Below are 23,728 nucleotides of genomic sequence, written 5' to 3'. Positions count from 1 at the left end.
TAACTGAGTGATCCATCAAAAAAATATAATCAAAATATATTGATTATGGAAATCAGGGCCCATAACCTAAAATTATCCATTGGAAAGCATTATAGATTTTAAGGAAGTCTCATTTACTTAAGACTGTTCCTTAATTATTGTAATGCTTTTCTATGAAGAAATTTAAGGTAAGGATTTCTTTGAAGTTAAGGAATGTTTGCGAAACTGAGCCTAGTATTTACTAGTACCAAAATACTGGATGCATTGAATATATATTTAAGTATAATGTTTACCTGACTTCAGGTGTCATATTGTTTATAAACACGTTTAACCGATAATGTATTATACGGCGGTGTTTTGTATGTTTTTTCATTATAATCACATGACTGGTGTTCAACGTAATGACTGAAACTTGGTATTACTCTGATATTTAATAAACCATATATAAAATTAGTGATGCTTTTTTGTTAATTATTAATTGGAAAATATCTAAAGTAGCTTATTCAATAATTATCATGCCGACATTCTTTTTTAATTTCCGCAACAATAATACAATACAAAAAAGATAAAAAAAACCTATTATTTTCTTATTGTTACACGTTGGTAGTCGTTCTCTCGTTACACTACACTGTTAATAATATTTATGAAATATGAAGTGTTGTACATTGTACAATGAAGTTATATCACTGGTATCATCCTTTGGTGATTGTCTATCTTATTGCCATTTACTGCATTAGTTTCCCAATAACCAAATACTGACACACAATAAAAATATCATTATTGTAAATAAAAATGATCAAATCGTAGTAGTATTTGAATTGACTTTATATTGATAAAGGAACCATGGCAAAGACCGAACCATAAGTTTCTAAAGAGTAAGCGTTTTCTGTGTCCTGGACTACAACAAAAAGCTAACAAATATAGGTAAAATCCATGGCAAGTCACATTGATGATGATTGGCAGTAGTGGCAATACAACCCAACAAGTTTACATGGATACATCATATCAAATTGTACTAATGAAGCCATTATTGACGACCGTTAAACTGTTCCCGATGGCTGACTTCAGCAAGCCAACCCGGGGATCTTACCACTATATAACGCTTCTATGCAATTACAAACATTCAACAAGCTTAACCTCTCTACATTTGTCACGTCTGATGATGGGTGGTTTAGGATTATATGTAGTTTCATACAATACTCACATTGATCGATATCATCATTTTTTTTCATAAACTGTATTGATTATTGCCGTGGCTATTGAGGTCTCAATTTTCCACTGACTGTTCAGTGATTAATGTGTTCAGCAGTCCTAGCAGTTGCAGGATTTTTTCTTAAATTCAAAATTGAGTTTAGGTCTTGCTGCGTCGTCATTATTACTTTCGAGCTAAGCTCACTATTTAAGTCTACTTTGCTCTTCAAGTGATTTATAATCCCTACATGATAGTCATTGCTAGGATCGAAATTCGATTTTCTAATAAGTTATGATAAGTAAGACTTTGCTATCGAAAAGTATTGCTTCTCATGGTTGCAAAAGGTATGATGTTAAGAAAATGTTCGGATAAATAAGCATGGAGTTCCTCAGAAGCTAAATCAATCAAAACAACCTTTAAAAGTAAATGTCAAAATAAACATTCTCTTTTATTTAATAATATATTTCATCCACTCATGCTGATCTGAATAGTTTAAAATAACTAATAGGTTCAGTTAAATAATCTTAAATGCACCACTCTTACACACATTGTTGTTATGAAAATGTATACATTTACTATTTCATACTTGTCAGCATTGAACATTAGCTGTGATAATATCTAGAACACATTTAATATCCATGCCTTTTTGTTGTAACAGAAATGAAAGCACTTAATAACTAGTATAATCAAATCAAAATTGATATCATTTTTTTCTGAGTTTGTACATAGAGGATCTTAACCCAGTTCCATGAACATTCCTTAATTTTAAGGAATTCTTAAAATTCTCCATAGGAAAGCATTACAGATTTTAAGGAAAGCTCCTCAGGTTAAGACGTTTTCCTTCACTTGTGTAATGCGTTCCTATGAGAAATATTGAGTTAAGGAATTTCTAAAGTTAAAGAATCTGGGCCTTGATACTAGTAGCATTTCATCAGGTTTATTCTCTGACCAACTTTACACCATTTGCGCTTCATTCTCAATGTCATTTGGGAATATCTGCATAAAATAATTTCTTAACAACATGCAGTGAAATGAATGTTGTTTTGGACGAAATCACTTTAGACAAAAATAAAAACTAGTGATAAAAGTTTCAGAAAGGAGCGGGATACATTAACTACCATGAAACTGAAAGTTATAATTTGAATGGTTAATTCAATAGGTTCCCAGACCATGGTTCACTGTTATCCGATCTCTTTGTAACCAGCTGATAATAAATAGGTTGTCATAACCTATAACAAATGATGAAATATTATACCAATAAGCGTAGCGTTTGTAAATGTTTGTAGTTTTTGCACCTCCATTGATGAACACCGGTATTGTCAACTAGGCCTATATTGCAGTTTCTGAATGCCACCTAGTTCAATATTTAAGGATTTTCACATGTGACACATCATTTTCACTTCTGAAGGCGGCCCATATTACATTATCAGTGTGTATACCAATAGCCTGAGAACTACCCGTGTCTGTCAGTAACGTCCGTATATGGTTCCCAGTGCCAGTGACTAAGTCCAAAGTATTGCTGGTAAAATCCCCGACCAATAGGTGTCCTTTCTCGTCATATTTCACATCAAACGGATCAAAATAAGTGGACGCTTCTGAGTTAGAATTTTCACATTCACCTGTATAGCGAAAGTTCACTGATAACTCGTTGTCAAGGACGACAACGTAGCCGTTGTCTTTGCCCTCTCCTTGGAAACTAGTCTTCTCTAAGAAAGCGATGTTTCCAGTCAGAGGACACTGAGTCAGACGTGTTGGACGCATTACTCCGGACAGCTCGGTGTCCGTCCACAATAATACCTGACCGTCCACGTCATACAACGTGATCTTGTTTTCAGTGCCGACCAGGATTTGTTCTTTGTCGGTTACACACATGCAGCGTGGCCAGGCGTCTGTGGTAAACCGTCGCGTGCATGTGTCTGTCTCTGGGTCGAGTTCTACGACGCGACACTTCCACGTGCAGTACCACAGGTGACGTGTTTTAGGTGACATGCTGATGTCGTTAACATTAGCCTTACAGGTCACTGTCTTGATAACATCACCAGCGTTACCAACAAGGGTTAGAACACGTGACTCCTCGTTACAGGTCCAGGCATGACCTTCAGAGGTCAAACAAATAGAAGTAATAGCACAAGGTGATGGAAATTGGGACAAAATGACAGGATGATGAACGTTCCTTTGTGATAAGGCTTTACGCTTTCGTTCTGGCTTAGGTGACGGTACCTTAACAGTTTCTGGTTCATCATTACTAGAAGATGGATTTTCCTCAGATGTGTTCTGTGGTAACATTTCATGTACCTTGGTAACAGGTACATCAGGCTCTTTAGAGATTTGTGAAGATATCTTGGGTTTTCGTTGTTTGGTTTCCTTTGGGCATACTCCGTCATTTTGGGATGGTTCTGGGTTCTGTGGCGAGGGATCCTGAGGCAATGAAGTATTCTTATGTGGTAGGGGATCATTAGGCGGTTTAGGATCGTGAGAGGAAGACATGATGGCTTGAAGAAACGATGGAGACGGAGCGCTAGGCGCGGGCTCGGGTTTCTGTTCAGAGGGTAAACTCATAGACCGACGTTCGTGTCGTCTATATAGAGACGTCGACACGAGCGAGTCCCGTTTTAACGGGGATGACTTCTCCGTAATCATTGGGCGGATGTCGGAGGACGTCGAAGGACGAGCTGAAAGAAACCGGTGAATGGACGAAGGAGCGTCCATTGAATTTCTTCGTTTGAAAATTGCAGTTCGTGAATGTGGCCGAGCTTGTCTGTTTGGGGATTTGACCCTAACTCTCTCAGACGCTGGTCTAGGTGGGTGGCGCCCAGATCTGAGACCAACGTGTTGCTGGGATGATTGGCGCACAGTAACCTTGTGGTTTGAATGTTCCTTGGATGACGGTGCCTGATCTGTCTGCTCCAACTTCTTGTCCCCATTGGCAGATTTTGGTGGTTTATCAGAAAGTCTTTCGCTGGTCTTACTAGGTGTTCTATGACTGACTGAGTCCGAGCTAGGGTGGCAGTGATAGTTTGGTGACTGATAACTGTCTGCTGAGGTAGTCAGTTGACCCAGGGCTTGTTTTAGGAAGTCTGTCACGACTTCGCAGGGAGTAAACTGTGCGGTATGAAGTGATGGCCATTCTATAGCGTCGTAACAAGGCTCATTACCAAGGGAATCAAACATAGCAACGTTAGAACCAGATAGCAGCGCCTGGCGTCGGTGTTTGATCTGCTCAGTCAAGTCCAGCATTCGCGCTTTGTGTTTCGCCATGTAATTTATCAACTGTTCCATGTTGCTTTGCCCTAACTTTTCACATACCGAAACGCACTCATCGATCATATCGTCTATTTCATCTTTGCACTTGTTGCCCTGAGATTTCATCACATTTACAATATCCTTGATTTGTTTTGCGTTGTCGATTAGTCTCTGTTCCGATAAGTCGATACAGCTTTGTACCTTGGGAAGCTGTTCAGACTCCATGGAAGTGATGCTCAAATCAAGTTTGTTTCTGATGCTCGGCATGGCGTCTGACAGTTCCTCCATTATGTGTCCATGGTGAAGTGACGTCACACACTTTCCACATATCAAGCTATTACAATCATAACACACGAAAGTGACTTTTTTGTGTGAATGCGTTGGGCACCTTGAGTTTCCTTCAGGTCGTAGTGGAGCATTAACAGACTGCTCAATTTCCATCCTGAAACGTAAACGAATACTTGGAACTTACACAAACATATTTTTCTATAACCGTTTTCCTTTACAACAGAATTTTATTCTCTAGATCTGACAAACATAAGATATCAATACATTGTAACTCTATATCAGAATCCCTGGCTTAATGTGAAAGTATTTATTCACTTTATTGGTTAGAGTTTGGTCGAAATCTCTCAAGGGCCCTGGTTCATGTCTAGTATAAACGTTATAGAGCTCTTATACTCGTTACAATTATATTTATCAAATAAACACAGCTGAGTCGACCAGTGATTTAATCCAAAGGTACAGTTGTAGTAGACTAAAGGTTACACATTGTGCACACGGTGTGAACTACGAGTGGACACGGAGTTTTAGACTACAGGTAGACACGGAGTGCACGAGGTTTAGACTACAGGTAGACACGGAGTGCACAAGATTTAGACTACAGTCTACGTGTGAACACGGAGTCCACTACAGTCATCGTGTCCAGGTAAAATGTCCACTACATCCAGACCACAGACAGACTAGATGATGTGCCACAGAAAATATGAGAAAATATGTATTGATTCTGCAGTCTATATGGACTTTGACAGATAGAAATAGTTATTGCGATCATAATATTTATTGCAACATAAATATTGCCGTTAATTACTGAAATCATTCGTACTGTAATGTTTATTTGAATAGATACATATAAAGTAAAAATGTATCAATATATATTATCATACAATTTAATTTATAAATAAGGACGTTAATTATAGAATTTATAAAAGCAAATTAACTGCGTTGCAAATTAACTGCGTTGTGTATTATTTCATAACCAACCACTGAAGGGTACAATATATGTATCTTACCTTTATTTACTTCCGCTGTGTTGGGTTGTCGTGGCAACAGGACGTCACCGTGTCAGCTGTCACTCACATTCCTTGTTAGAAATGGTAAATATAGAATTCCTCGTTATGGAATATGAGCATTACGATATTGGTTACTAACTCTGTGGTGGATAGTCCATGTATATTCCTATCGTTCAGCGTTTCACGTGTTCGTTCCCATTACTTGTACCAAGTACCGTCAGGCGTGGCTATTTACGACACAGACTTCGGATCACTCAGACACACGACAGTACTATTTGCTGTACCGTTCCCGTGAAATGGTATTGACAATGTAAACATATAGCTAACAGGTTACCAACCCCGCACACCCGGAATATAGACACCGACACACTTTAGACAACTAGAGGCTACAGACGCGGAGAAACAACTGAATTAATTGTGTGCATGGTATCAATATTAATTACTAAAGTTCCTTGTATATTAATTATATCCTTTTCGGTGTATAACTGATTCCGTTATCCCTGGATCAAACTAACCATACTTCGGCTGAGCGGTCAAGTGTAGCGCCGATCTCCGACTCCTACACAAGCTCTGATCGCTAGCGATGCTGTCATGTCGATCCCGAGGCTTCGATTAAAAATATCGATATCTGCTGATCATTTAATGAAAACTCTCTTTAAATGCGCCAAAATAGTTACGCAAACATGCTGAGATAGATATGACTGCGCGAATTAACTGGGCCAAAAGTTTGACATTAAGCTGACTAGGCGTTCTTTTGTTGTTGCAATCAATTGGCCAGGTAGTGCAGATTATATACATAATTTAAAGGTTTTGTCAAACGTTTCGCTCTATTACAGCCTATAGGCCTGTACGGGCGGTTGGAAGTATGTAACAAGTATTTTCATGTTTATTGGTACACTGGAAAACAACGAAATATAATCCCTTATCTGGTGGAAAGCTAACCACTTGGTTAGTGGGCAATGGACTTGTTTGAACAACGCTACAAATCTTCGTATGACGCTCTACTCAGTCACTAGAGAGGATAAGGAAAACGATATCTTCTGGATTATCTAATATCATATGTATTAACATTATTACGTTAGCAAAATCATTTAAGTCACTCACCAAGCACATGCAGAACTACACGCAGAAAGCACTTCAAAAATAACCAAACTTTCATAAAGATAACGCCGTCAATGGCACACTGCCATCTCAACTTAATATACAATGTAGATTATTTCAAAAATGGAGGAGACATTTAGGTTGTATTTCTTGTTTAATTTAGTATCAACCAATTTAATAAGGTCTGCCCTTCTTATTCCAACACCAGTTGGTTTACAACAAGTCCTGTCAGTATCATTATTACGCCATCACGGTGTATGCAAGAGAACGTCCACATGCATGGTTATCAGAAAAGAAGCTTTGCTAATATCAAGGTTCTTTGCAGATTGACAGAATTCCTAAGTAGTCATAGATCACAAGGAGCTGTTCGGTGATTTAAACTGGAAACTCTGCTACTCATCGTTAATTTACTTGCGTCCTAGCATTTATCATTAATGTTCTGTCAGAATATGAAAGTGCATGCCGAAATCATTTGATACATTCTGATAATTATTCGTAAGCTCCATGGTTTAGGCAGGTACATTTATATTCTGACAGAACATTCATACTAAATGATAGGACGCAAGCAAATTAACGAAATGTCGTCTAAAGAATTCTATCTACACGGACCATTGGTCTTGGCAAAGCTTTTTTTCCTGAAAACCCTGTTGACGTTTTTGCACACACCATTATGACGTAATAAGACGCTGGGCATAGACTATATCATAAACAAGATTCCAGAATATACTCAAATCTTGAGGACAGTTTTTTTTAAGTGAATGCGACTGGAGTATGAACATGGATACGATAAGAACAAAATTTTTTTTTAGAGAAAAATAGAATGAGCAAGAGCACGGTTTCGTGAGTATGGGGTTCTGACACAGGTGTCTCTTCTGGTTTTGGAAAAATAAATAACTTAACCCTTAATTCTATGTTCTTGGGTGTTCATGTAGTTGGAGTAGGCTACTTAATTTGTTTTCAAACCAAAAACAGACGCTTGTCCGGGAGACAAGATGAAAATCAGCACTTAAATTGGTGCTATTGGTTCAAAGTAATAAAGATTTGTGAGTTGATAAATTATAGTGAAAAAGATTTAGATAATATGGAGAAGTCCATGATAATGATGAAACTAGGACTTCTGTTATAAATAGTAAAATTATTCTTATTTATGAACAAGATAACATTTTTCACGCAGTTTTCAAATTAGCTAGAGATTATTGTCCAAGTCCCGTTACGGACGTTCATAACAGATACATTCATGATTGCCTACTTGGTATTGCAGCGCTAAGTTTACCCTAGTTACATGGGTTACAAACCATGTCGTTAGAGTGATGAAGTGTCATAAGCCTGTGACGCCATTTAGAAGCTCATCATTTTTGTTTTCCTATTTATGCTACTTGGCATTTTTGTTTTATTAATGTATATGTAATGACACAATATGGGTGTCTGTTTTATATATTTCAATTAGTTTCCCTGAATAGTCTGAGTTCACAGCTAGCAGTTGCCAATTTCTTGAAGTTAAGTTTGCCTTTTAGCTAATGAGCCTTTCAATCTTGTAACTCAAAGTTATGGGCATGTTCAGTTATACTATATTGGGGTTATTCATTTCCTTATGAGATTGAAAAACGTAGTTTCTGAAGACAATGCATATCCATATGAAAGATTCAAGAAACTTTTTCTGACATTTTCTGCCAAACAAAGGCTTACAGTAGATTTAGTCTGCTATTTTAAGGAATACCAAAGAGTTGCATATAGGGACACAGAACCAAACCAAAATTTCCTTATCTCTTCATAGAAATTAACTCATTCACCCCCGAAGACACGTTTAGACTCTTCTAAATCAAAGAATAGACCAGTCCATTATGAAATTACAGGGGTGAATGAGTTGATAACTTTGTAGTTGGATATTTAGACTGCATCAGTTTCAAGTGCACAAGTTGGGCAATACTTGTAGATGCAAACTGCATTAAGAAGTTTAAAAAATAACTTAAAAATCTATTTTTGCCAAGGGAAGATAAACACAAGGGCAATTTGATGAAAATTTTGGTCAATTATTGGTGCAGGCCTCCAGGTGAAAGGCTTAGCAAAATATTACATCTTAAAATGTTTAATTCACAGGCGTGTGAGACCTTTTGCAAAATCAGCAATGAAGGACTAGACCTGGAAAGTCCATTTCACCTGGACAGAGGTAAACAGTAACATGTTGTCTGGGAGACAATCAATGGTCCGAGAGCCTATCAATTGATTCTGTCGTCTCATTAGATATCTGCAACTTAAAAGTTATGTCAATTCACCTGGTGAAAGTGTGTATTTCTAGTATTTTCATTTTTAATTATAAAGCCTCTATTCTGTATTTGCATATTATAGAGTTATCTGTCCTTGCGGGAAGATATTGATTGTGATGTCATGTGTTTGTGAGTGTAACATCACACTTACATCATACTTTTCAGAGAAATTGACGTGAATTTTGGTCACAAAATAATGACATCATAATGGATACCTATCTGCAAGGGAGGCAACTCTGTAAGATGCAAACAGAATATGACATAGTATAACACTGTGATTTTATATATACAACATAGCAAAATATAATATTGTAGAGTATTTTATTCTCTGTAATAAATTGTTAAGTTATATGTATAATATAATACAATGGTACATTATAATATCTTTAATGAACAATAATATTGAGATAACGATTAACTAGTGAACTGTGACCCTGTTAATGAAACATAATAAACATGACAACTAACAATCGAAAACCAAAATTACCTCCCCTTAATAATAAATCGCTCTCCCTAATGTCCAGCAGTAAACATGATATACTGGTAAGCCTATTGTTATATCTAACATAAATAATCTTCCTGTTATTGTCTAAGCCTGTTATTGTCTAAGCGAACCAGAAAACAAACGTAAATATTTTACTGTTTTCCTTAATTACCAATTTTCTATCATATCATTACTTTTATCAGCATCAAAATTGTCCATTTTATATGCATTTGTAGATATTATGATGATCTACAAGAGTAATAAATTATCTCCCTTTATCAAATACCTAACTATCAGTAATATCCTAATACCAATATTTAACCATTTTTGAAAACAGGAGCACATAAATGAAAACAGAGCAATTGATTATTGCAAATTTGAAATACTCACGCTGGAGATAGGTAAGACTCAGTTTCATTACAAAACTAAGGGAGGTAATTTTAGAGTTTTGATTAAAAACAATATTAAATTCTACAACCATAGTGATCAAATGAATGTGTTCATGATTTAATATTCAGTAACTGCATTTTTCTTTTCGAAGAGAAAGTACAAAATAATGTTCATTATAATGAAGACAATTTTTTTTAACTCATATAAGCTATATAATTATCTATTTAGTTATATCCCACGTATATCACCTTCGCATTCACAAACCTTATTTTGTGTCTTGTTAAATTATATATTCAACATACACTTTTCTACATAACTTAATATTTTTTCTTCAATTTTCATTAAAGTATTTCATGTATAATCGTAATATTCTGAATATAGATTTCCTATACAGTGGACCCCTGATAGTCTGGATGCTGATAGTCCAGAAAACTCGCTATCCAGACGAAAATGTCAGGCAACAGATTACCGTAATGTTACATATCGACTAAGATCATAGAATTCAACAGTCCGGAAAATTAGTAATCTGGAAGATTTAAGCTGGAAAAATTGGTATCCGGATTATCCAGGGTTCACTGTATATATCAACTTTCAAGCAACTATTGCCGTTTTCGTTTATTCAGAACAACCGGTTCAACTTTTTGTTAGTAATTATTTCAAGAATAAATCCTGATGAACCTACATTTTTTTATACAGGCCTGTGAGGGCTTTGTTAATGCTCATCTGAAAAAAGCAAAAAATCACCAGATCCATCTTTAATTCATAAACGAACTACTAAATCCAACCTGTCAAACCGTATAATCGAAAACAGCAATAGGTATTTGTTGCTAAATCTGAAATTCATTTTCTATATGCATATATTTGACAAAAATAAAGTTGGTTTTTATAAACTGAAAATGATTTGTGTAATATTCTTTTAAACTTTTTACTTATATTGATAATATATAGTACCAATATTTTGTATCTTAAACTAAGCAATTCTCATGCAGAACCCTGATCCATGTATTATCTATACCTTGATATTTCATAACATCCCTATTGTCCAAGACATAATTCAGAAGATATTAGCACCGAGAATTTCCTTTATTACATATGGTACATCAGAAGAAAATGTACAATGAAACTTACAGACTACATTTGTTGTATTATAATAGGTGTTTAATTAACATTTCTATTTTTTTTTGTCTTTGTGTATTGTAGAGTACCAGCATAATGTAATTAATTTTTGCATTGTCTTTATGTATTGAATTACCTTCAAGGTCAATGTACTTATTTAGTGACTGAATTTTAATTCAAAATTGATTTGAAGGCATTCATAATTATCACTTCATATATTACCCAAAGAGTTTCTAAAAGTCTTAACATGAAGAGAGCTAAAATAAGACTACTGCTAAAAAACCTACTTTAACAGTATCTCGCCTGTTACTATATTGCATTTTTTTTAATTCTATGCATAATTTTAGTTTGTTAGCATCACATGTAATTCTATATCCCTGATAATTTGTAAATGGTTGGTAGATATAATCTTTGTGCAGAAACTGCTCTTTGATAATTAATGTATGTGAGCAAATATCAGACATAACGATACAAAGCCCATGCATGTCGCTGGAATGTGCTGGAATCCCTGGAATGTTTCTCAGATGTCGTACTTATTGGCAGTAGGCTGAGAGAATTCAGATTCAAACTTCATTATTATCAAATGTATACTGTGAGATCAGATTATACCTTTGTCAAATATATAGGGTACAATTTTAAAGCTGATTTTGGATGAATGAAGACATACTTATCTTTGGAAGTTTTTGAATGTACATATGTACTTGAAATTATATATATGTCTGAATAAGTGTATCAGTGAATGTGGAAAACAATGGATAAAATGCTATATATCACAGTCTATATATAGTAACAGAATCCCCTTGGTCTATAGCTGTAATGTTTGGTAACAAAAACACCGATAATCATACAAAAATAACAGTCTATCTTATTCTATAAACCTGGAAATTATGCATCAGTTGATAATGATCAATATAATGTTATACAAAATGTCATGCATCATTTTTGTTCTAACAATTTCAATGTTTTCAGTAGGTTGCTAAGTAGTGTTGCTAAGTTGGTTGCCTGGCGCATGAGATATCTCATGTGGGGGTCACCAAGGGGTTTTCCTACAGCTGCATGGGCTGCATTAACAGTACTTTTATAGGCGTTAGTCACCTTAATCACCTCAAACCCAAGGTGCTGAGCCTGATGAACAGCCTCCATCATTAACATCGTTGCTTGGCAATGAAGGAAGATTTTAGCAAGTGTGTGCATACTTTTGTTGAGATTTTTGGCCATTTTGTCACGCGTTTGAGTTGCATTACTGACCAGAAGCTTGGCATCTGTCACAAATAACTTAACCTGACCTATGAGTTCGTCTTTACACATCCCAAACTGTAAAGGCTGGCGATCTATACGCGACTCCTTCAGTGTCTCCATAGTCTGTTTCAGTTCGGATAAGAGCTTGTCGGAGTCCTCATTGGCACCTGTGAAACTTTCTACACTGTATGTCCGTTTGAGGATATGCTTAACACTGTCTGAATGATTTTCACTGACATTTTCACGTAACAATGCATAACATTCCTCCGACAGGGAGTCTTTAACATCTCCATTAACAGAGGAGGTCGGGGACGATGACAATGAGGATGAAACAGACGATGATACTGAGGGGGTAGGGGTAGTTTTACGAGGAGGTCGTAATGGGGACGGGACTGGGACTGGGGCCTGTTTAGCTTTGGTTGAGGTACGTCCCTTACTCGCAGTCTTCTCTGCTGACATGTCCCGGAGAAGGTCGAAATTGTTGTATGTATGAGTCTCGGGTTCGTCTGAGGATGAGCTGCTACGCGACATTGACATTGGGCGCCACATGCTGCCTACTGTCCCAAATGGACTTACTGTATGGTCCTTTTTGGTCTGGGATGTGTCCGTCACAGACAAAGATAAGTCGTCCTTTGTTGTGATTTCTACCGGGTCAGTTTTATTGTACACAGAGAGACGAAGAGGTTCCAGAGGTCGACGCTCGTCACAGCTTGATATCTGGCCATCTGACGCCGTCAGTAGAGCTTTCATTGGTCCCATTTTCTTACTGCCCTTCTGGAACACAAAGTAAAATCCTAATACAAAACTGTTCTTATTTTATTTCTTAAAAAGAATTATATTCTCTAAAGTATTAAAGTATGGTAAGTATGGTTGAAAAAATAACGTAAAATGCAAAAATAACTGAAATAATGGGTTACATGATGATACCCAGATGAAATGACAATATTTTCATGTTTTTATAGTGGAGATAAAATGAATATATTTCTTACATAAAAATGGCCTAATATTGACTGACAGTAAAAAGAAAAAGTGGAGTTCAAAGAAGATGAATTCTTTTAATTTCAATGAATTCGCAACTAAGATACTATGAAATCATATTGTATAAACCCCAAAACTCCAAAATATAACATAGCATGAGAAGATAAGTGTAACACTTTGAAACTTATATAAATCACACCGATGTTCCAAACAAGCGTGAGTGGAAGGCCTTTACTAATCTGAAGCGTGAGGCTGTTACAAAAGATTCACATCAGATATTTTTTTCACTTCAATAATACGGGGTTTTGAGGTACCAAAATGATGTGGGTAAAGTACAATTTAACATGGATTAGTCCCACCATCTGGTGATGATGATGTCATCTTTTGACACGAGTTTCGTGACGCCATAATCACTCGAAGGTAGGACTAATTAACGGTAAATTGTACTTAACCAACGTCGATTAGGGATCTCAGAACCCCTGTATTAAATGTTAAAATGCATCAATGTTATATACATATAACTGAATATACAAACACCACACCTGTTATGATATATGCCAGGTATATTGACAAGATATAATTATTGACCTCAAACGTCCTTCAACCTTCATTCATGCTGTAAGGTCTATTATTAGACTAGCTGCATAAAGATATATAATTCTGTGAAGTTTGTGTACCTAACCTGTTTCTTTCAGCCATTGAGAATTTATTTGTTTAAGTAAGTAAAGGCTCATAGTGTCACATAAGTCATAAGAGGCCCAATGGGCTTGTATCTTGCATTTGGTTTAGTCATTGAGAATTTGCTTGAACAGGGTAAAGTCTGTGCTAGTCATATTAGAGGCCCAATAGGCTTGTATCATATCTTCCTTGGTTACTGAGAATTTGTTTGAAGTGCATGGGTATAGACTGAGATATAAGAGGTCCAATTGGCTTTTATCACCTTTATTTTGATCATTCAAAGTTCTTTTACAATTCTTTGACCCCCTCAACTCCTATGGTCAGATGATCTCAATACTATCTATTTAGGTATTTTACCATATTAGAACCTTTACATTTAAGAAAAGTAAAAAGTAACATAAAAGAAAGTTCAAGGTCATCCATTAGAACTAAGTTTTTACCCATCACCCAAAGTAATTTCATACTCTTATTTCCACCACTTAATCACTTGAAAATTTTGGTTTGATTAGTTTTACGTCCTATTTAACAGCCATGGTCATGTAAGGACGTGCCAGGTTTGTTGGTGGAGGAAAGCCGGAGTACCCGGAGAAAAACCACCGGTCAGCGGTCAGTACCTGGCAACTGCCCCACATGGGATTCGAACCCGCATCCCAGAGGTGGAGGGCTTGTGGTAATATGTCGGGACATCTTAACCACTCGGCCACCGCGGCCCCACACTCACTTGAAAAGGGTTTAGATATTTGAACACATAAGATAAAGAAAACAAACTATTGTCATAAGAAGCCCAGTTACTATTTTGATATACTTCTAGGTCCTTCACCACAGCATGCTTTTTTATAATATGAGTTTTTTTGGCTTGTTATGTAATTGGTAAGAAGTTTTTGATGTATCATGCAGATATCATAAGCTCCATTACTCTGTGAGCTCCACAAATTGTTGACTTTGTGTTAGCTGTTTATGATATGTATATGTGGGACATATTTGCAATTTACAACATATACGGTGCAGCTATCTCTCAGACACGTTCTTACAAAACGTGTAGCAATTACGGCTGGGCATGATATTACGCTGTGAGTAGCAACTACAATAACATTTCTGTCACCAGATTGAGCAATAGTTGGTATTACCTGCTCCTTTAAGAATTCTGCTTCCTGAAAACAATATATGCATCAACATGAACTAAGATTCCACTATATTACAGTCATAGTGATGTGATGTTTTCTCACCAAGTGTGCCACACTAATAGTCACTCCTTGCTATACATGAACCTCAATCTTGGTGACATATTGCTTCTAATGAACACTAGTCTAGTCAGGCTAGTAATTTGAAATATGTAGGTCAGGGAAAAATAAAATGCAAATATATCTTACACTTTTTGATAAAAACATTAAAATTGTATTTCTCTGCAAAAAGATTTTGAGTTACAGATAAGTAAATGGATAAAGGGACATAACTCAAATAATCAAAATTGCATACTAAAGTAATAAACGGTCATAACTTAAATATCTTAAGTTAGATAATAAAGAGTAAAGGGACATAACTCAAATAATCCAGGTTGAATAGGAAGAAAAAAGGGACATGAAGAGTAAAGGGACAAAACTCCAAAATTTGAGGTTGGATATATAAAATGAATTTCAAATAATCAAAATTGGATAACACACTGTAATGACAATTCATTTACGGTATTATATATCATAACATTATTCTGTTACAAAGTATTCATGATCTAGAAATGTCCTAACCCTGTTGATTATTGATTTATTTTCCCATACAATTATATACATTCCACTTTATCAAAATTACAATTATTCAATAAATGCCTAAATAAAGTAGGCTTCAGATAAAATGACCTGACCTTTTTTTACAGCTATAATACACCATCTTTACTTTATTTGAATACCTGCATCATATAACTAATTTTGTAATTATCATTTTCCCTGATAGTCATAATCTACAGACCATTTGATATTCCGGTTTTGCATATTACAGAGTTAGTTCCCTTGCTGGTAGGTATTGATTGTTACGTCATTATTTTGTGAGCGCAATTCATGTCGTTTTCTCCGAAAAACACATGACTTCACAATCAACGCGCAAAGGCAGATAACTCTGTGATATATGGTACAGAATATAGACTTGTACTTTACTACAGCACATGATATATATATATATATAAACCCTAGTATAACTGATGTAAGGCTGTGTAGGCAACACCAGTGAGGCTGAAAATCAAAAGTTAATTATTCAGTGAACACATCACACTATACAGTGTATATATCACATGACACACCCTGCAGTCTGGTAACCATGGCAACATATATACCAACAATATCTATCAAATGTAATTTTACTCTAAAGATTCAGATGCTTCTAAAATACTGTAAAATAACTTTCATTTACAGCAAACTTATTTTTAGGGTTTCCATTTCAAAACAAGTTGAAGAAGATTAAAATTCATGGATTTGATAATTGAATGGAAATTCTATTAGTATCAATGCTGTATATATTCATAGAGATAAACTTATGTGAATTTACTTGGATCACAAATTTCACAAAAGTAAATTACATGCAAAAGAAAGTTGGTTTACAGATTCTCTTCTATGAGAAGATAAACGGTTGCTTTTTGTGTTAATGCCAAAATTATCACCGCCCGGTCACCAGTTGAGGGTCAACTGAAGGTCAGGGCAGAAAGGTCACCTAAAGTTCACCAGACTACTAGGGAGACATGTTAAATCGGTCCGGAGTAGAACACAAAGAAAGTGGTAGTGACTGTTATTGGAGGAAAGGTCAAAGGTCAGAGGTCAACCTGTACTAACCTTCCCACGAAGGGGGTATGTGTAATGCTGGAATGGCAAAGGTCAAAAAGTCATACAGTGACATTATCATGACATGTTGGAGTAGAGGATCATACTAATGGTATCAATTTTTGTCCATAGCAACATAGAATTATGCATGGTTACAGTGAGAGAACTCAGTGAGAGCGACTGACATGACGTAGACACACATGCATGTGAGGGTCAAGGTTACATACCATGGAGTTGACCCGAGCATGCAACTCTGACTCTAATTCAGCCAAAAGGCCCTGCAACTGTACATAATATAGGACATAAAGGCCCCTATTCTGTACTCTTATCCATCTTTGTCAGCAATTCTTCAGGAAATATTTTGATTTTTACCCTTTATACCACCAGGATAAATTAACAATAAATTTGATTGAACTCAAAAATTATACATAATGTACTTCATTTAACCCTTTATCCCATGTGAAATTTGTATTAATCAAATAAAAATAACCTATAACTAACTCTGATAAATAATTAGGAAAACTAAGGAATTTTGACTATGTCACCTCTTTTAAATGGATTAACTCAGATATTTACTGGTATATTCCATTGTAAAAATAAAGAAAAGAACCGTATGTATAATCCACAGAATAACTGGTAGACTCTATTGTCAGAATATAGGGGTGTCAGTATACCAGTTATACCTATTGGACACAATTATTTGTAGATAATGGTGCTAAAGTTAATAAATGTCTATCTACAGGAGAACAAACTTTATAGATTTAAACAATAGCATTCATATGTTCTGTGTAAAAATCTCACCTGAACCGAAAAAGCCGAGTGACTTTTTAACTTTGACCTTGTCACAGCTAACTGGTTCATTAACACTGGAGTCTTTTTGTCGCTTCCTTCAACACCATCCTTCTTTATGATTGGCTGATCTTTGCTATTAAGGGCAAGGTCACTTCCCGACTTACGACCTTTATCATCCGACCCTGATAATGATGACCTTCGCTTTAACCAACCGAGCGTGAATGAATTTGACCTTTGTAAGGAACTGCCACCTTTTTCACTTCCGTCATCACTTGAGATGCTAGATCGCCGCGAGTCTTTGCCCCGTGATGAATCTTTGGACTTGCTGAGTAAAAAATCGCGATAGGACTTGAGTGTGGCCTTGAGTGAGGCCAGGGTATCATTTGTATCACTGCCTGAACTGTCTGACCACACACTGTCATGGTTCTCTTTGTTAGCCTTCACATCAAACGAATGTGTCCTCTGTACACGCCGTGAACTTTGATTCTGTGATGTTCCAGGGGAACTAACTCCTGGCCCATTCTTGTGACTAGTGGGTGATCTCCCCTGAGTATCCACTTCCCGCCTTTTGTGTCTTGTTTGGAAGGAATTGCTCCTTCCAAATTTAACAGCCACTGCATTAACAGAATCGATTGCGTCCTGTACAATGTTAGCAGTATCTGCAGATGAACTACGCGAAAGTTTAAGTGATGACGTCCGTCGAGTGTTCCTGCTAAATCTGTGCGATGTCGTTTCACCTGGGATTGGCATAGATTGTAGTAGTGTGTTCAGTCTTTGTGACACTGACGCTGGGGACTCAAAGTCCTTCAGCACCGGAGAGCCTGTACTAGGTAATATAAGTTCATTTGGAGGATTTCGATTTGGGGACAATTTTGGAGGTGATGAGGCAGGCAGTGCAGGAGGAATATTTTCTGGTGGGTCCGTGGAGGATTCTGTACCGCCTTCCTCCACAGGAAATTTAATGAGAAATGTATCTAATGAACTAGAACGTCTATGATTTCTTTTCCTAATCTTAATATCAGCCTCAGTCTGGTCTTCTATAGGGGGAACTATTGCAATTTGTTGGAGAGCAGTGGCCGACTCCCCCGGGGGTGGGGGAATGACAAGGTCAGCAAAACTCTCGTCTATTGTCACATTAGTGTTAACCTTCCCTTCCTCCTCCTGTGTATCCTTTCCTTCCCCACCCGAGGAGGGAGGAGGTGGAACAGTTAGATTAGCTATAAGAGAGTCAATGTCTTCATCAAAGAAATCAGGAGTGTCTCCAACACTTGCTGACCTCGCTAAAGTAGGAGGATGACCACCATCAACTTGACCTATAAAGCATACAATAAAAGAATTAATACTTTGTTTTATTTTATTTGGTTTACTATATGTCACTATAAGAATTAGCAAGGTTTTGAAATTAAAGAAAATCCAGATGGCCTGGAGAAAACTATCTGAACCATCAGAACCTAGCCATTGTCCCATGTATGTTGTGAAATCCAAAGGTGAGGGTTAAACAGAAGAATGTCACCTTCAACATAATTAATCAAACATTGGCCAACAGATTTTAATCTTATTTTTTCTTCTTCTCCATTTTACTATTTATAAATAGCATGTCAGAGTTATGTATCTTACCCATACTATGTAGGTGGCTCTGTAACATCTCGGGGCTCCATGTCCCGTAATGGCTCACATTGTTCCCCATACCTGGGGCCTCCAACGGGGGCAGCAGGGTCAAATCTATAATAGACAAACAGGAAATATAACTATCAGGAAACAAATAAAGTATTGCAATATTAGGGGTTTGAGTTACATGATATGTAAGAGATATTTATAATATGTCAATTCGACTTAAAACAGAATGATGGAAAACTGACCCCGGGGTCAATATACCATGATTCAAAATACCATGCTACACCGGTACTATAAGTAACTAAAAGTTGGGACATTCATTAGAAATAATGAGATAAGGTTGATCGATACATATACAATGTAATATTACATTAACAATACCATTTTCTATGTCAAGGGAGTATCACCGATACATTTAACTTGTACACGATAAACTGTAAACCAACTTTATTTTGGGGGTAAATATTTTCGCTAATTTCACATTTATGGTAAATTTGTGAAAGTTTATTTCCGCAAAATCAATATTTTTCAAATTTTTTGCACAATTTAATTGAAAGGTAGTTCTATTCAATTTTAAATCCTCAAAATTTAATCCTCGCAATAATGCTTCGTGGTATTTAATAGCCCCGAAATTAAGTTGTTGTACAATACTTGAAACATCCAATAAGGCCACTTGTGGGGTGTATCAATGTTGTATTATAAAAATACTTTCATATACAAGTATAGGTATAAGGATATACTGTATTATTACAATTACTGCAAGCTTCACATAGTCAAGGAGAGCACCAAGTGTCGTCATTATAATTTAAGTCATAGAGACTTGTGTCAAAGATCCCCACATTGATAGAGTACATATAGCAGAGTCAGCAAAATATACTTATGTGTCTAAGCTATATGTTATAATATACTGAAGTAATACTAGGAGTGTAGTCAGTTCAGTTTACTTGTCAGACCAGTTTTACCAGTATACATGATTACACATGCTGAAGAACTGCATACATATTGTATACACAGTGTATACTTTAGTACATACTCTGCCCTTCTATCAGGGCCTACAAGTGTGATTAGTGACAATGTCAATAATGAACAAGAGGCCCAGAGGGCCTGTATCGCTCACCTGGTTTGTAATGCCAAGTAATGATCTGAATACAGGTTCATCGTTTCTTTTCTGAAGGAATTTTAATATTAACCTCTAAATCCCCTATTGGGCCCCACCCCTCCCGCCCCCAGGGGGTCAGAGCCAAAATTTATACAAGTTCTGTTCCCCTTCTTCCAAGGATGTTTATGGCCAAATTTGGTCACAATCCAAACAAAACCCTAGGACAAGAAGTGATTTATAGGATTTACCTGTATTTCCCCTATTGGGCCCCACCCGTCCTGCCCTCGGGGGGCCAGAGTCAAAATTTATACAAGTTCTGTTCCCCTTCCCCAAAGGATGTCTGTGGCCAAATTTGGTTACATTCCATTCAGAAATCTATGACAAGTAGTGATTTAAAGGATTTACCTCTATTCCCCTATTGGGCCCCGCCCCTCCTGCCCCTGGGGGATCAGAGCCAAAATTTATACAAGTTCTGTTCCCCTTCCCCCAAGGATGTTTGTGGCCAAATTTGGTTACAATTCATGTAGAGCTCTAGGACAAGTAGAGATTTAAAGGATTTACCTCTATTTCCCCTATTGTGCCCCGCCCCTCTTGCCCCCAGGGGGTCAGAGCCAAAATTTATACAAGTTCTGTTCCCCTTCCCCCAAGGATGTTTGTGGCCAAATTTGGTTACATTCCATTCAGAACTCTATGACTAGTAGCGATTTAAAGGATTTACCTCTATTTCCCCTATTGGGCCCCGCCCCTCCTGCCCCTGGGGGACCAGAGCCAAAATTTATACAAGTTCTGTTCCCCCTCCCCAAAGGATGTTTGTGGTCAAATTTGGTTACATTCCATTCAGAACTCTATGACTAGTAGCGATTTAAAGGATTTACCTCTATTTCCCCTATTGGGCCCCGCCCCTCCTGCCCCCAGGGGACCAGAGTCAAAATTTATACAAGTTCTGTTCCCCTTCCCCACAGGATGTTTGTGGCTAAATTTGGTTACATTCCATTCAGAGCTCTATGACAAGTAGCGATTTAAAGGATTTACCTCTATTACCCCTATTGGGCCCCGCCCCTCCTGCCCCCGGGGGTTCAGAGCCAAAATTTATACAAGTTCTGTTCCCCCTCCCCCAAGGATGTTTGTGGTCAAATTTGGTTACAATCCATGCAGAACTCTAGGACAAGTAGCGATTTATAGGATTTACCTCTATTTCCCTATTGGGCCCGCCCCTCCTGCCCCGGGGGGGACAGAGCCAAAATTTATACAAGTTCTGTTTCCCTCCCCCAAGGATGTCTGTGGCCAAATTTGGTTACAATCCATGCAGAACTCTATGACTAGTAGCGATTTAAAGGAAATGTTGACGGACGGACGGACGGACGACGGACGCCGCGCCATGACATAAGCTCACCGGCCCTTCGGGCCAGGTGAGCTGAAAAATCAAAATAGATTTGTAAACACTGTATCTTTAAGAGCTAAGTTATGATATCTGTCATCAAAAATGAAACTTTCATGCTTTGATTAATGTTTATCAGCTGTTCATATTATATCATATTGAAACATTGAGAGTGCAACATGCTCAAATTAAGATCTTCAATCCATGACAATTTTTCATGAAAAGGGAAAAAACTCCATTTGAGACAAAATATCACATAATTATAATCCACTGCAAACCAATAAAGGGGAGGTAACCAGCATGGACATGTTTAGGGAAAGGTTGCTGGAATTTTTTTTATTTATGACCTATAGCTTAAGTTCATAGGATAATTCAACAATATCCAAATAAGGAAACCAGGAGATCTGAAGAGACAATCTTGCAAAGTGTTTTCAAACATCAACAAATTGTATGTTCAAGAAAAGCATATAATCACAAATGAAGAGAAGAAAATTCTGCCTGAATATTTACAATATTGTTAAATCAAATTTATATGCCTACAAATAAGATTCTTTTTGAGATGATGACACACTATGGTTTGGATAACATGTCCTTAATGTCAAGAAAAAGGAAACAATATAGGGAATGGGATAGGAATAGCCATGGGGTGTGAAATACATCTAAGGTTCACAGGGGCTGAAATCAGTGTTCTTATCCATATTCATCTTGTGTTTATGAATGGTCCAAACGCACAGATTTAGAACATTTTTGTGAATGACTTAGGAGCACCATTGGGTTGGAGTAACTCCACTCGGGCAGGCAAAAAATCAAAGAAATGGATTATTAATGAAAAAAATATAATGTTTATATGTAGTGTACTTCATACATGATGCATCTAAAAACTTACCAATCATTTCAGATTTACAAGAGGCTAAAATAAAATTGGCAACATTTTATATTCTATGACAAAGCACAGGAGAAACATTATTCAACATATTATCTACTTTTATTAAAAGTGATCAAGAGTGATCTCCCCTTATTTATAAAGATTAACTAATTAAGATAAAGAGTGAATTATGGCCCCTGCAAAATCTAACTGGATCACAACCGAGTGTCACTGATAAATAAAGTGAAGATAAAGAGTGGCCTCCCCTTACCTATAATGTCTGGATCTATGTAAAGCTGGCGTTGTGAAAACATACGAGGATCAAGAATTCCCTCCTCGATACCCGGAGGAATTTTATCAGGACTTAACAAGCCAAAGCTGGAAGCGATGGCCTGGAAATCTGACTCAGACCGAGGCAACACATCTGGACTGTGGAGACCAAAACTCTCTCCATCAACTGAAAGGTAAATTAAAATAATTTTCAACAACAATATGAAGAAATATATTAATGTATATGATTACAGTAAAACATGGTTATAATGAACCTGGGGGACCAAGGAAATTACTTCAATAGTTCCTGATACAAATATAACAGACATGTTAAGCTTATATGAACTTTGACGGGGAATTTAAGATAATATGTTATGACCATGAATAAACATGGTCATTGTAAACATGTTTTATTGTAGGCATATGTCATTTTATCTTACCTCTTAGCCTTTGCCAATAACACAAGTAGAATGCCCAATAGTCTAACATCATAACTTTTTATATAAAAATTGTATACTTGTTGTCAGGAAATATTTGACCACATCACAAAGATGTAATTTTATTAATGAAATGTATCCTGCTTGGATAAAGGTTAGCTTTACAAATTGTGCATGTTTAGGAAAACAGTGTGTCTCAATGTATAGATTTTAAAACATTTGGGGTGAAATCAACCTAAAAAGTTTTTTTAACTATATTAAACATAATTAAACTTAATATCAAGCGCTAAATTCTGGTTAGAGAGTGCAATGGTGAAGGTAACACTTTAAACTAAGAAATCTAACCCAAGACTAAACCCGTAGACTGTCTAAAGCTAATACCAATGATACACTCCTCCCTGTACCCCACTACAGAAAAAACACCCCTGCATGTACCCCACTAGAGTAGTACATCCCTACCTGTACCCCACTACAGTAGTACACCCCTCCCTGTACCCCACTACATAATACACCCCT

The 23,728-nt window shown here is 36.7% G+C and overlaps 2 protein-coding genes across 8 annotated transcripts in view; both read right to left on the bottom strand.

The window, feature by feature from the left end:
• Positions 1–792: 792 nt before the first annotated feature.
• On the bottom strand, positions 793–6,280 carry LOC138327869 (uncharacterized). Its single transcript, XM_069274307.1, has 2 exons — positions 5,707–6,280; positions 793–4,856 (listed from the first exon to the last, which is right to left on the bottom strand). Exon 2 carries the CDS (start codon positions 4,853–4,855, stop codon positions 2,531–2,533), a length of 2,325 nt encoding a protein of 774 aa, XP_069130408.1. The 5' UTR covers position 4,856; positions 5,707–6,280; the 3' UTR covers positions 793–2,530.
• Positions 6,281–9,670: 3,390 nt separating this feature from the next.
• Positions 9,671–23,728, bottom strand: part of LOC138327867 (uncharacterized) — a 78,586-nt gene continuing 64,528 nt past the window's right edge. For 3 of the 7 annotated variants that reach the window (XM_069274297.1, XM_069274303.1, XM_069274298.1), the window contains 6 exons: positions 22,777–22,962; positions 22,527–22,550; positions 19,167–19,271; positions 17,559–18,862; positions 16,770–16,796; positions 9,671–13,074 (listed from right to left, as the gene is read on the bottom strand). In XM_069274297.1, coding sequence (XP_069130398.1) covers positions 11,998–13,074; positions 16,770–16,796; positions 17,559–18,862; positions 19,167–19,271; positions 22,527–22,550; positions 22,777–22,962 — 2,723 coding nt within the window. In that variant the 3' untranslated portion in view covers positions 9,671–11,997. The other 4 variants (XM_069274299.1, XM_069274302.1, XM_069274300.1 and 1 more) reach the window with 4 other exon arrangements.

This window comes from Argopecten irradians, chromosome 7 (genome assembly GCF_041381155.1).
Source record: "Argopecten irradians isolate NY chromosome 7, Ai_NY, whole genome shotgun sequence".
NCBI classification, from domain to species: Eukaryota; Metazoa; Mollusca; class Bivalvia; order Pectinida; family Pectinidae; genus Argopecten; species Argopecten irradians.
The sequence above is the reverse complement of the archived record's forward strand: the minus strand, read 5'-3'. Positions and strand labels throughout refer to the sequence as shown.